The 14937-nt window shown below is 49.1% G+C and overlaps 1 protein-coding gene across 1 annotated transcript in view; it reads left to right on the top strand.

The window, feature by feature from the left end:
- Positions 1-14937, top strand: part of LOC119976756 (probable G-protein coupled receptor 149) — a 60874-nt gene that overhangs the window by 36875 nt on the left and 9062 nt on the right. Inside the window, exon 3 of the mRNA XM_038817495.1 lies at positions 2646-3079. Within this exon, the coding sequence (XP_038673423.1) occupies positions 2646-3079 (434 nt within the window). The remainder of the gene's footprint in view (positions 1-2645; positions 3080-14937) is intronic.

Below are 14937 nucleotides of genomic sequence, written 5' to 3'. Positions count from 1 at the left end.
ACCTCTCCGAAGCGGGCTGTACAGGTACCCGAGGACCGGACTAGACCCCCAAAGCCAGTAATGGCCCTTCCTCCGAAAAAACGCTGGTGATACCCAGCGAGGCGGCTGAGCCGCTGGATCAGTGGTGCAGGAGGTCGAGTCGTGCAACCAGGGTGCAGACATGGAGATTTACCATAGACGTTGAAATAGGTTCGGGTGGTGACCGTCGGGCAACGCACAGCAGAACAACCAGGTGTTAGGCCTGAAAATGGTGCTCCCTGGTCCGTTATATCCCTCCGGACCCGGAACCAGTGGACGACAGATAGACAGTCCCTGGCAAAAAGAGCAACAAGATTTTCCGCCTCCTTCTGTCAAAATGGAGGAGGTATGGGACTTGGGGGGGGGGTGGGGGGGGTGGGGGGGTGGAGGGGGGTGGGGGGGGAAGGGGTTATAAACCCTACAAGAGGCCCAGGGATCCGCAACCTGTGGCCCCGTGGCCTCACCTGAGTACGATCTACCCAGATGAGGGGAATGGAGCACTACCCTTAAGCCAGGGACTGCTGGGACATAAATATCCCGGCCCAAGTGTGAGGTCGGGTTTGGGAGACCCTTCGGGGGAGTAGGAGGTGTAAATATATAAGGAAAATAACTCTAACTTTCTACAGTCAGCGCTTCCGTGTGGTCCGCTTGCCTGAGAATTTACAGTGGTGGAGGCAGGGTCCCTTGAAGTTTTTAAGGAAGATGTTTGATAGATTCTTATTTGGCAAGAGAATCAGAGGGGTAATGGGAGTGTAGACTTAGAAACACAAACAGATTAACAATGATCTTATTGAATGGTAGAGCAGGCTCGAGGGGCCGAATGGACTATCACTGCTCCTATTTCATATGTTCATATATCCGGAGTATGTAGTTAATGCAATTGCCTATTTGTACGCAGTAAGATTGCCTCCAAATATTAGTTCTATACGTAACCCGTGATGATCAGTATGAAAAAGGGAGTAGATAAGGCTTGGTTAAACATGTCATCTGAAGGACGTCACCTCTGACAGCGCAGTGCTCCCTCGGGACTGCACTAGAAGGGCTCAGAATTCTGCATTTAAACCGCTGGCAGTGGGTTAGAACCTTCTAATGCAGAGACAAGAGCAGGACTGACTGAGCCATGGCTGACACCATTCCTCATTGCTTCAAAATAAATATTTCCTCACTATCTTAGTCAAAAACAGACCTCGTAGTCAAGCGGTCCCCGACCCTTCCAGTTCCCAAAACTCTTCATTCTGGTTTGGCTATTGTGCTAAATGTGTTGCACTCACACCTGTATTTGGAACTGTTGAAGTTCCTATGGAAACCAAATGGTTATTGCAAAGGCAAATGTGCAAATAATTGGTCAATATATGTTTCACTACTGCTTCACTGACATTATGGCATTATGTTATAGGAACATAGGTACAAGAGTAGGCCATTCAGCCCCTCAAACCTACTTTGCCATTCAATGGGATCATGGTTGTTCAGTGGCCTAACTCCATACACCTGCTTTTGACCCATATCTCTTGATGCCTTTGCTTAACGGAAATTAATCTATCTCAGGTTTAAAATTAACAACTGATCGAGCATTAATTGACGATGATGGGAGAGAGTTCCAAACCTCTACCATCACTTGTGTGTAGACGTTCTTCCAAACATCTCTCCTGATGGTCCTGGCCCTAATTTTTCGACTATGCCCCCCCTAGTTCAAGAACCTCCAACCAGTGGAAATATTTTATCTTACCTACCCTGTCTTTCCTGTTAATATCTTGAAGACTTTGATCAGATCTCCCCCAAACCATCTAAATTCTAGAGAGAACATGCCAAATTTATATAATCTCTCCTCGGAACTTAACCCCTGAAGTGAAGGTATTATTCTTGTAAACCTGAGTTACATTCTCTCAAAAGGACAAAATATCCTTCCTAAGGTATGGTGCCCAGATATTCCCACAGTACATCCAGCTGGGGTCTAACCAGGGCTGTATAAAGCTGCAGCATAACTTCTTTTATTTAATATAAATTTAGAGTACCCAATTTTCTCCAATTAAGGGGCAATTTAGGGTGGCCAATCCACCTACCCTGCACATCTTTGGGTTGTGGGGGTGAAACCTACGCAAACACAGGGAGAATGTGCAAACTCAACACGGACAGTGACCCAGAGCCGGATCGGCACCGTGAGGCAGCAATGCTAGCCACTGCGCCGCCGTGCTGCCCAGCATAACTTCTGTGTCCTTACATCAGGTCCTCGAAATATAAAGGCCAGCATTACGAAATGAATGAAATGATTGGCCTTCTTGATTACTTTCTGCATTTGTTCGTGGTATTTTAAAGATCTATGCACCGGAACTCCCAGGTCTCTTTGGAAATCCACAGAATTTAACTTCAAACCATCTAGAAAGTATCCTTGTCTATCCTGTTTTGGTCCAAAATAGATAACCTCACACTTGTTTTCATTAACATCTGCCACAAGTTTCGCCCATTCGCCCAGTCTATCTCTATCCCTTTGTAATGTTATGCTGTTATCTACACTGTCTACAATGCCACCAAATGTTATGTCATCAACATGACTTTCAATGCCATTAGCCAAGTCATTATGTTCCTATGGCAAAGTTTGCTCCTTGATAAATAATTCTCTTCTTTTCTAGCGAAACGAAGGGGCTTCGAGTTCAACCTGTCATTCCAGCAAGGATGTGGCGTGTATAAAATATCCCAAGCAAACAGCTGTACTGCTGAAGAAAGCAAGTCTCTGTCGTACCAAAACCTTACTGCCTACGAATCTGAGTACAACAAATCTGCCCCTGTCCAACTCAAGGAAACTCCGAGCGACACGAGAATAGAAATCAGCACCGCCGCTTTGCGGGACAGCTCCCCACAGGTACCAACAGAGCAGCGCACAGAACCGTGCAAAGTGAGCACATGTCAGGACAACGAGATCAGCAACGACCCTGGAAGATCGGTCATTGACTCTGCCAGTTCTCCGGAGGCCTCAGAGCACAAACTGGCCCAAGACGAAGGGCGCAAGTTGGAGCTGGTTGACTGGGAGTGGTGTCGGAGCAAATCTGAAAGGACTCCACGACAGGTGAGCGCATTCACTGGAATGTTGGGGCTGCATTGTCAATGGAACACCCAAAGCATACCCCTGTGTGCTAACAAAACCCAAGGTAATGGTTAGTCCATAATGCATCAGAACAGGAGTAGACCATTCAGCCTATCCTGCTCCACCATTCAGTGAGATCATGACTGATCTGATAATTCGAAACCCACTTTTGTGCCTTATCCCCATAACCTTTGAGTCCCTTGCTGATTAAAGCCTTGATCATACTTATTTTTAAATAAATTTAGAGCACCCAATTCATTTTTACCAATTAAGGGGCAATTTAGCGTGGCCATCCCACCTACCCTGCACATCTTTGGGTTGTGGGGGTGAAACCCACGCAAACACGGGAAGAATGTGGAAACTGCACACGGACAGTGACCCAGAGCCGGGAACAAACCTGGGACCTCGGCACTGTGAGGCAGCAGTGTTAACTACTGCACGGCCGTGCTGCCCCAGACCTGAACATACTTAATTTTTTTATAAATGTTTTTTATTCAGTTTTTCATGTTTTATATTGAACAAATTACAAATTGTTAGAGAGAGAGAAAAAAAAAAGAACACGCAAAAATTAACATATATATTTACAGGTAAGCATCTTCGTATAATAACTGTGGCCTCCCCCCTTTAGCCAGCATACATATTTTACATTCCCCAATATGGCCGAGGCACATGTTTATAGGCAATTATTTACAGTTTGGTTTTGGGCCTCAGCTAGCCATCAAACCCCCATAACGAACCCGTAGCCCCCCCCCCCCCCCCCCCCCCCCCCCCCCCCCGATTCCCGTCCCCCGATTCCCGTCCATTTTCCCCTGATTCTTGGCCACCCGACTATTCTTCCTCTTGTACATTGGCCACAAACAGGTCCCAGAACAGTTGCATGAATGGCTCCCACGTTCTGTGGAAGCAGTCGTCTGACCCTCGGATGGCGAATTTGATTTTCTCCATTTGGAGAGATTCCGAGAGGTCGGACAGCCAGTCTGCAGCTCTGGGCGGTGCTGCTGACCGCCAGCCAAACAGGATTCTACGGCGGGCGATCAGGGAGGCAAAGGCAAGGGCGTCCGCCCTCCTCCCCAGGAATAGATCTGGCTGGTCTGAAACCCCGAAGACCGCCACTATCGGGCATGGCTCCACCCTCACCCCCACCACTTTGGACATAGCCTCGAAGAAGGCTGTCCAGTACTCTACAAGTCTGGGGCAAGACCAGAACATGTGGGCGTGGTTGGCCGGGCCTCTTTGGCACCGTTCACACCTGTCCTCCACCTCCGGGAAGAACCTACTCATACGGTTTCTTGTTAAGTGGGCTCTATGTACCACTTTTAGTTGCGTCAGGCTGAGCCTTGCGCACGTGGAGGTGGAGTTGACCCTATGCAGTGCTTCGCTCCAGAGTCCCCACCCTATCTCCATCCCCAGGTCGTCCTCCCATTTCCTTCTTGTTGCGTCTAGTACGGTGTCGTCCCTTTCTACCAGTCGGTCATACATGTCGCTACAGTTCCCTTTCTCTAGGATACTTGCGTCCAGTAGGTCTTCCAGTAGTGTCTGTCGTGGCGGTTGTGGGTACGTCCTTGTCTCCTTTCGTAGGAAGTTTTTGAGCTGCAGGTACCGTAGCTCGTTCCCCCCAGCTAGCCGAAATTTCTCTGTCAGTTCGTCCAGTGTTGCGATCCTGTCGTCCGTGTATAGGTCCCTGACTGTCAGTGTCCCCCCGTCCTGCCTCCACCTTTTGAAGGTGGCGTCAGTCAGTGCTGGTTTGAACCTATGGTTGATGCAGATGGGAGCCTTGTCCGACATTTTGTTCAGGCCAAATTGCTGCCGCAGTTGGTTCCAGGATTGGAGGGTGGCTGTCACCACTGGGCTGCTGGAGTGTTTTTTGGGAGGGGATGGGAGTGCTGCCGTGGCGAGGGCCCGGAGGGAGGTTCCCATGCAGGAGGCCTCCTCCGCACGCACCCACTCGGGTTCTGGCTCCTGGATCAATCCCCTTACTCGCTCGGCTGTTGCCGCCCAGTGGTAGAATTGTAGATTCGGGAGGGCTAGCCCCCCCCTGGATTTTGTTTTTTGTAGGACCTTCTTTGGGATCCTAGCATTTTTACCCCCCATACGAACGCCATGATAAGTTTGTCCAGCGCTTTGAAGAAGGCCTTGGGGATGTAGATCGGAATGGATCTAAACAGGAAGAGGAACCTGGGCAATACGTTCATTTTGATCGTCTGGACTCTCCCCGTGAGGGAGAGTGGGAGTGTGTTCCATCTTTGCAGGTCCTTTTTTACTTCCTCCGCCAGGCTGGTGAGGTTCCATTTGTGGATCCCTTTCCAGTCATGGGCTATTTGGATCCCCAGGTAGCGGAATTTATGTCGGGCTTGTTTGAACGGCAGCCCCTTTAGTGCTGCCCCCCCCTGCTGGTGTACTGGGAAGATCTCGCTTTTGCTCATGTTAAGTTTGTAGCCCGAGAAGGCTCCAAACTCTTTCAGGAGCGCGATGATTCCGTCCATGCTGCTTTGTGTGTCCGAGATGTAGAGGAGCAGATCATCTGCATAGAGTGAGACTCTGTGCTCTCTGCCTCCCCTTCGGATCCCCCTCCAATTTTTTGCTGCCCTGAGCGCGATTGCTGACGGTTCGATTGCTAGTGCGAACAGCAGCGGGGACAGTGGGCATCCTTGTCTGGTGCCCCTGTGCAGCTGGAAGTATTGGGAGTTGGTATTGTTGGTCCGTACACTCGCCATGGGGGCGTTGTATAGGACCTTTACCCAAGCGGTGAACACTGTTCCAAGCCCGAACCGCTCCAGTACCTCTATGAGGTATTTCCATTAGACTCTGTCGAAGGCCTTTTCTGCGTCCAGGGAGACGATCACCTCTTGTGTTCTCTCCCCGGAGGGGGTCATTATCACGTTCAGCAGGCGCCTGATGTTCGAGGTGAGCTGTCTACCTTTGACGAAGCCCGTCTGGTCCTCTGTGACCACCTCAGGTACACAGTCTTCTAGCCTTTTGGCTAGGATTTTGGCCAGTATTTTGGCGTCTGCGTTCAGCAGAGATATGGGTCTGTATGACCCACATTCCGTTGGGTCTTTGTCTTTCTTAGGTATCAGCGAGATTGAGGCCTGTGCTAACGTGGGTGGCAGTGTGCCCCTAGCTAGCGAGTCTGTGAACATCTCCCGCAGGTGCGGGGCCAGCGCTGTCGCAAATTTTTTGTAGAAGTCCGCCGGGAATCCGTATGGTCCCGGCGCCTTCCCCGTCTGCATGGAGCTGATACTGTCCATGATCTCTCCCAGTGCTAGTGGTGCTTCCAGGTCCCGTTTCCTGCCCTCTCCCATGACTGGTATGTCCAGTCCATCAAGGAACCGGTTCATCCCAGCCTTCCCCGTTGGGGGCTCTGAGGTGTACAGCTTGAACATACTTAATGACCCAGCATCTACAGCCCGCTGCGGTAAAGAATTCCACAGATTCACTACCCTCTGAGGGAAGAAATTCCTGCTCACCTCTGTCTTAAATGGACAACCCCTTACTCTGAAATTATGCCCTCTGGTCCTCGACTCTCCCACAAGATGTAATATCCTCTCAACAGTCACCCTGTGAGGCTCCCTGAGAGCCCCGTGGGCCATGTTCTCCATCGCCCGCCGCCAGTAGCGGAGATGCCGATGCGGCACAGAACCCAGCATCATCAAAAAAAAACAGGGCGCCGATTCAGTTTCCAAGCTCCAGCCCCCAGCTGGCAGTGGTATCAAGGTTCACACCCCATGCCAGTGGGAGGATGGAAATAGGTCAATTTATTTTTAGGGGCAGCACGGTAGCATGGTGGTTAGCATAAATGCTTCACAGCTCCAGGGTCCCAGGTTCGATTCCTGGCTGGGTCACTGTCTGTGCGGAGTCTGCACGTCCTCCCCGTATGTGCGTGGGTTTCCTCCGGGTGCTCCGGTTTCCTCCCACAGTCCAAAGATGTGCGGGTTAGGTGGATTGGCCATGCTAAATTGCCCGTAGTGTCCTAAAAAAAAAGCAAGGTTAAGGGGGAGGTTGTTGGGTTACGGTGGGTTAGGTGGATTGGCCATGCTAAATTGCCCGTAGTGTCCTAAAAAAAAAGTAAGGTTAAGGGGGGGTTGTTGGGTTATCCACATAGGGTGGATATGTGGGTTTGAGTAGGGTGATCATTGCTCGGCACAACATCGAGGGCCGAAGGGCCTGTTCTGTGCTGTATGTTCTATGTTCTAAATTGAGAGTACCCAATTCATTTTTTCCAATTAAGGGTCAATTTAGCGTGACCAATCCACCTGCCCTGCACATCTTTGGGTTGTGTGGGTGAAACTCACGCAAACACGTGGAGAATGTGCAAACTCCACACGGACAGTAACCCAGAGCCGGGATCGAACATGGGACCTCGGCGCCATGAGACTACAGTGCTACCGCTGCGCCACCGTGCTGCCCTTAAATAGGTCAATTTGACCCACTTGCTCCCTATTAATGGGCTGGATACCAGATTCTCCAAGCCCGCGTGATTCTGTGGTCCTCTGGTCAAGGATTCACATGGGCAGAAATTGGTGCAGGTATTTTCTAGTGTGGCCCTGGTGCAGTGCACATCGCGGTGGGTCGATGAGGTAACGCTTTAAGGAAGTCTAGCTATGATTGACAGCTCTTGGACCACAGTAAAGGATTACATCCTCTTTTTCTTTGCAAAAATGACTTGACTGTCTTCGATGTGATTCAAGAGGTGTCAGTCATAGTTAGGCGTTTGTAAACATTGTGGTTAGTTTTCACAGCTGGGTACCTGAGATTCATTCAAGCATGTAGGGAAATTAAATTAAACCATCAACAGCTGGCTGTGTGAAAGCTGTTAATCACAGCCTGGTAAAACCAATTCCCATTGATGTTAATGAAAGTCTTGCCGATCAAAGATCTGAGGGGCTTTCAACCCGAGAGATGTGATTTTCGCTTTCTAGGAATTTACAGTTACGGATTTCTCTGCCAGAGCAATCAGATGTATTGCACAGGTGAGGAACTGGTTTAGCACATTGGGCTAAATCGCTGGCTTTTAAAGCAAACCAAGGCAGGCCAGCAGAACGGTTCAATTCCCGTACCTGTCTCCCTGAACAGGCGCCGGAATGTGGCGACTAGGGGCTTTTCACAGTGACTTCATTGAAGCCTACTTGTGACAATAAGCGACTTTCATTTCATTTCATTTTTCATTTTAGAGCAGCAGTTTTTTCACCGTCTCTGACTGCTCGCTAGCTTCCAGGCAGGCTCTCTGAATTGGGGGATTCTGGTGGGGTCTTTCATGGGGGGCTCTCTGGTGGGGGGTCTCTCTTATGGTGGGGGTTTCTGGTAGGGGTCTCTCTTATGGGGGGGTATATGGTGGGGGGTTCACTTGTGGGGTGTCCATAATGGGTGTCTCTGGAGGGACGGTGATAGGAGGTCACCATCGTATTATGGGAGGGGTGACCCAGCAAATCCTGTCGTGGTGGATGGAATTCCGTTGTGGGGAAGAGAGCCAGCCTTCGGATCCTGCTATTGGACCACTCGCCCAAAATGATGGTCCGTCAGCAGAATTCACGAGGGAACCCCTTGCGACTTCCGCCATGTATAACATTGCATGGCAAGGGATAGTGAATCACCTCTGGATTTTCACTCCTAGCGCAAGTGCAAATCAGAGCCAATTCATCTCCGGTGGGAGATCATAGGGCCATATCCTCCATTTCTGAGGCTACGTGTGGAGGATCTGTGGTGTTTTATCTGGAAAAAATTGGTGGCGCCCCCTCACCGATCCTGCGACCAGTTTGCATCTAGCAGCCGCGACGCATAAAGCCCCCCGGCCTCCACGAAATAAACGGCCGGAGAATGGCCGGGTCCATGGCCGCGCATGAGCACGGCGACGACCTGCAATGTCATGCTGTGCGCAAACCTGACCTGTCAGATAGTACCCCCCCCTGGCCATCTCCTGGCCATCCCCCACCAGTCAACCCAGCCCTCGTGGATCCCCCCCCCCCCCCCCCCCGGGATTGTCCGCCTGATCGACGATTTCGAAATCAGCGCCGGGGAATGGAGAATCCCGCCATGGTCTCCCAAACGGAGAGTTTAGTCCTATATATCTCACCTCTAATGAGTACAGACCCAATCTACTCAACCTCTCCTCATAAGAAAATCTCTCCACAGCCAGGATCTGCAGAGTGAACTTCCTCTGGATGTCCCTACTGTCAGTACATCTTTCCCCAGATAATGGGGACCTAAACTGTTATATTGCATATAGTCCAAGAGGAATCATTTCGGCAAACCTTGATTTTATAATGTCGGAACTTGTTAGTAATATCACAAATCAAGCAGAGATGGTAGATTCTATTTATTTAATATGTTAATATGGTCACTAACACAACCAAAAGGAATTGCTCTGAGCAATTGCAATGTTATTAATTTTAATAATACACAACACAATCCAATCACAACATTATTGGGAATGTTTATAGCCATTGTAGGTATTATATTATGTGACTGTAACACGTTGTTACTCTTTTGCTTACTTCCAGAATGGTCTGATGGTTGTATTCAGTAAAACTATCAGTCTTCAAATTAAGCAAATAGCATTTGTTGAGTAACGAATATAAATATCTATGAGTTTGCTCATTCTTCTACAACTATAACTGATGATTAAGTAAATAAGAAGAAGTGTAAATAATGTTTAACTACACGTGCCAACTAAGCTATATCTCTAACACTCTGCTCACTAGTCACTTCTGACACGAAGAGGCGGGAATCTCTTCTGAGTGCAGTTTATATACATGGATCTGGTGCTGCCATCTAGTGGTTGTCTAGCACTATAATAAAGATATTAACCCCTTACATCCAAGAGATACAGTAGGTGTATTTGTTAATCTTGGAAATACCAGCTGGAACACCCTGGGCGGATTCTCCACTTGCCGATGCCGTTTTCGTCATCGGCAATTAGGCGGAGAATCCCCTTTTTACGACCGAATCGGGGCGGAGCCTGTTTTCGGATGCTCCGCACCCTCCAAAAAGGCGTCACCGGGGAGTGCGGCGCACGCCATTGGGACGGCCTCAGGACGTTACCAGAAGGCCCTCCCCCAATGCTCCGTCCCCGATGGGCCGTGTTTCCGACGACACGGGGCACGTGTGCTCTCAGTTTTTTGGGACCCAGCGTGGCTGCTGCGGACTGTGTCCATCGCTGCCACAGTCTTCGGGGGGGGGGGGGGGGGGGGAGTCGTGCCGCTGGCCGCGGGGCTTCAGAGAGGGCTGGGCTGGTGGGGGGTGGCGAGGGGGTGTTCGGGGGGGCACTCTCTGGCAGGTTGTGTCCTCGCGTGGCTAACGACATATTGTACGGCCACGGACCCGGCAGTTCTCCGACGTTTATTTTGTGAAGGCCGTGTGTTTTACGTGGCGCGGCTGCTCGCCTCTCACCGGTCAATGCATCGGTGCTGGGGGCCTTGACGATTCTTTCAGAACTTGACACATCCTCCTGACAGAGCTTAGAAATCGGAGAATCCAGCCCCCCTTTGTTTTTCTGGTTATGCATCCATTTTATCAACCCCACTCCCAATCCTCAATTTTGTTTCCTTCTCTGAAGGATACCGGTTTCACAGGGATTGGCAGCCCTCACATGGGTAACCTAATTGTTGATGTGGGTACCAGGCAGTGAGTGTTGCTGAATTATTCAGCAATTTTTTTCAGTGCCTTGTCTTTCTATATTCTTTTATGGGATCAGATTTAAAATGTTGCCCATCCCTAATTCCTCGTGAACTGACATTTCAGAGTCAACCACATTTCTTGGCCAGACCAGGTAAGGACGGCAGATTTCCTTCCCTAAAGGACATTAGTGGACCAGATGGGTTTCTACAACAATTGATAATAGCTTCATGGGCCATCATTACTGAGACGAGCTTTCAATTCCAGATTTATTAGCTGATTTCAAATTGCACGAGCTGCCATGGTAGGATTTGAACACGTCATCTCCAGAGCATTAGACAGGGTCTTTGGATTACTGGTCCAGTGATCTTACCACTATGGCACTATCTCCCCCATGCAGCAATGATGTCAGGTGCATACCCACTCACATGAAGGCACTTGCATACATACATAGAAATGCAAGATTACACACATGCACATTCTTTCCACCAGGAGCGATTGAATACTGATTAGGAGGAGGACGCAGATAAGTCGCCATGAATAAATGCAGTGGCGTGTTCCCTGGCATACCGGACATTTGTCATTCCAAGGGTGTCACGAGAACAGTGCTGGAGGAGTACTGCATTGTCAGAGGTATCAGGCGGGACTCTGTCCCACCAGCCCCGTTTTCCGCCGCGTTTCCGCCGGCAGCGGGGTTCACTATTCCCGCTGCCAGTGGCCTGGCGGATCCAGCTGACGGAGAATCCCGCAGACCATCTTTCAGATGAGTTGTTCAGTCAAAGCCCGGCAGCCCCCTCGGATGGACACAAAATAACCTTTGGCACAATTTCAAACAGATTATCTGGATATTATCACATTGCTGCTTTTGGGGAGCTTGTTGTGCAAACAATACCTGCCACTGTTCCTACATTAGGACAGCGATTACATTTCAACAGTATCTCATTGGTTGCAAAGAGCTTCGGGATGCCCTGAGGCACTATTTAAATCACACTTCTTCTTTTCATTATAGCTGTACTTCAGTCATGAAGACCCAATCATGACCTGCATTTATTAACTCCCCTAACACACCCGGTAAAGCTGAAAAGGAAACGTTTTATTGGTTGGATATTTCAGTGCACCCTTGGGGACCTATCTGTTGGGAATTAAGAGATATGTTGCTTTATTGCGATTTCTCTCCTGCATCTGATATTAAACGAGACATTTTTATGCGTCTCACGAGTTGGCAACCTCTTCTGGCAAGTGTGGAGTTTATTAGCTCTTTGCAGGAAACTGCATTAAACTGGATTTAAAAAGATAACATGCTCAGAACTGGAAAGAGGGAGAAAAGGTTTGCATTCTCTTCATTGCCTTCCTTACGTTTTGTGCTTTTTATAATTCTCAGCCTTGTATTCCAAACCCTCCACAGTTCCCCCGGTCGCTAATTCTGTGGCTTCTTCCAGCCCCTCAACCTTCTAAGAACTCTGCAAAGCTCGGGCCTCTTGTGTAGCTGCAATTTCCTTTGCAGCTCTGTCGATTGTCATGCATTTAGCTGTCCCTATTATAAGCACTGGAATTGCCTCTGTCTGCAATCTTGCCTCTCTCTCTCTTCTTTTAAGACACTGTTTACAATCTGCCTCCAATTAAGCTTTTCGCCACTTGTCCCAATATGCGTCTCAATGTCCAATTTAGTCTGATTTAGGTTTCTGTCGAGCACCACAGGATGTTTGAAGACATTAACACAGTAAGTCGCTGGTGTTATTATTCCTGGATACACCTTTCTTCACATTTGTCGACATTTCGAGTTCGGAAATAAGTGGTTTGGTTTTTGAAACTGAGATATACAGGCACAGGAGGATCCCAGATTCAATCTCTGAGTGGAGAGGTGGCGGATCTCAACTGGAGCAGCAGTGAGCGAGCAGTAATCGGCCTGAGTGACCTTAGAACATAGAACATTACAGCGCAGTACAGGCCCTTCGGCCCTCGATGTTGCGCCGACCTGTGAAACCAATCTGTGAAGCCAATCCATTATCATCCATATGCTTATCCAATGACCATTTAAATGCCCTTAATGTTGGCGAGTCCACTACTGTAGCAGGCAGGGCATTCCACGCCCTTACTACTCCCTGAGTAAAGAACCTACCTCTCACATCTGTCTTATATCTATCTCCCCTCAATTTAAAGCTGTGTCCCCTCGTGCAAGCCATCAGCATCCGAGGAAAAAGGCCGAGAGAAGGGGAGATCGGCAAGAGTTCTTTCGCTATTCCTCATCCAACAACTCGTCCTGCAAGAGTCTATCCAGCAAATACTTGGCTCTGAAAGTAATCCCAGCGAGAATAGCTTCATAACGGTCATATCCTGGGCTCATGAAGAATAGCTCCTTGGACCAGTGGAAATGTAGCCCAATAAGGGCCAGACCTTTCGAAGGGAAAGTTTTAAAATTAGGCATTACCATCAGAGAAAAAGCCATTCAGTCTATCAGGTATGTGCTGGCTTTTTTGCAAGAACAATTCAAAGCAAATTCCATTGCTTTGTCCTTGCATCCCTATTTTGCCCTCTGACATTCAAAACTCTCCTACTTGTACCTTAGCTCACACCCAAGTCTCAATCACCCGGTGCTTACTCATAGAATCCTTGCATCCATTTGGCCCATCGAGTCTGCACCCTGCCTCGGTCCACTCCTCCACCCTGTCGCCATAACCCCACCTAACCTGCACATCTTTGGACACTAAGGGGCAGTTTAGCATGGGCAATCCAGTTAACGTGCACAATTTTGGATGGGAGGAAGCCCGAGATAATCTTTCTTCCCAGGAACCAACAGAGTGAACCTTCGTCGTACTGTCTCCAATGCAACAATATGCTTCCTTAAATAGCAAGCACAGTGTTCCAGGTGTGGTCTCACAAAGTTCCATACAATTGGCCTTTTCTAAGATGCTCCTTAAAATATACCCCTTTTTCATTAAGTGACTGATGCGTGATCAATAAGCGCAGAAACGAAGGAGTAGTCCGAATTGAAGGCTTTAATCTACAAGAAGTGTGCCCAGCAGCTTGAGTACAGAAAGAACGATGGCTGCTGGGAAACATGGGTTCTTATACTCCGCTGCGTGGGCGGAGCTACCTTCATCTCGACCAATGGGAAATCAACACTTGGGCCAATGGGCAGCGAACCTTCTCCACCAATAGCAGCTCACACTCCCAGGTACCGTAGTACCTCTAGTCATACTACCACAGTGACTCAGCGCTGGAATTTACAAAGTGAGGTGGGACGGGGTGGGGGGCGATGGGGGGCAAGGTTCTCACCTGCACCTTTGTGATTTGCTAGAAGCTGACTGATGAAGAATAGTTCACCCCACAGCGATAACAAGCTGCGGTCAGCAATGGCAAGGAAGATGTGGGATTTCCGCCACTCTCTGGGGTACTGCCGGACAGTCTAATCGTCCTGCAGCTCTTGCAGTCCCGGCAGCGCCGGGGCACACTAGTGGGCACTGCCGGGACCGCAGGCAGGCCTAGGTTGAAGGCCCCAATGGATCTCAAAGGCAAGTCTGAGGTATTGGGCGGGGAGGGATCTGGGGCACCTTGGGGAGAGGGATTGAGAGGGATGAGGAAGTGAATTTTGCAGTGCAGTTGGGATGGAATGAAGGGGAAATGCCCCCAATATGCAATCCATCTCTCCCCCCCCCCCCACCCCGCCCCCCACCAAAGATAGTAGTCCTTTTCTTGCCAGCCCTTTTTGAAAGAACTAACCATGCTATGGCATTTGCAGTGAAATATTGGGATTGTACAGGAGCTCCTTAATTATTTTTTAAATAAGATGGGCATGATGCCAGTGTAGCCTTGGCCCACCCCCTGTATTTTCATACACAGCTTTCAGGTGGGTGGCTATCCCCCTCTCGTCTTGTACATGTGCCCCCTGTCGATACACCCACAGCAGAGGGCCATAAAATCCATCCTCCAGTTTCAAATATTGCCCGATAATATTCCCACGTAGCCTTAGGAATGTTACTATTTTAATGGCACAATACAAAATCCATGTTGGCGTTGTTACTGTTGATCCAGTTTACCCTTAACATCATCACTGCCTCAAACATTTCCTGCTATAACAACTACTTAAAAACAATTATCCTAACCACCGACAACTTTCAATTGATGGCCGTCTTGTTAGCAAATTCTCAGTCAGAGGGAAGGTTTTTCCCTAATCGCTCCAACAAAAGCCTTTTTTCGATCTTGATTCAACCCCCACTCAATCCCCTTTG

Source organism: Scyliorhinus canicula, chromosome 13 (genome assembly GCF_902713615.1).
Source record: "Scyliorhinus canicula chromosome 13, sScyCan1.1, whole genome shotgun sequence".
In the NCBI taxonomy this organism is placed as follows: Eukaryota; Metazoa; Chordata; class Chondrichthyes; order Carcharhiniformes; family Scyliorhinidae; genus Scyliorhinus; species Scyliorhinus canicula.
This window is presented reverse-complemented; position numbering and strand designations above follow the sequence as displayed.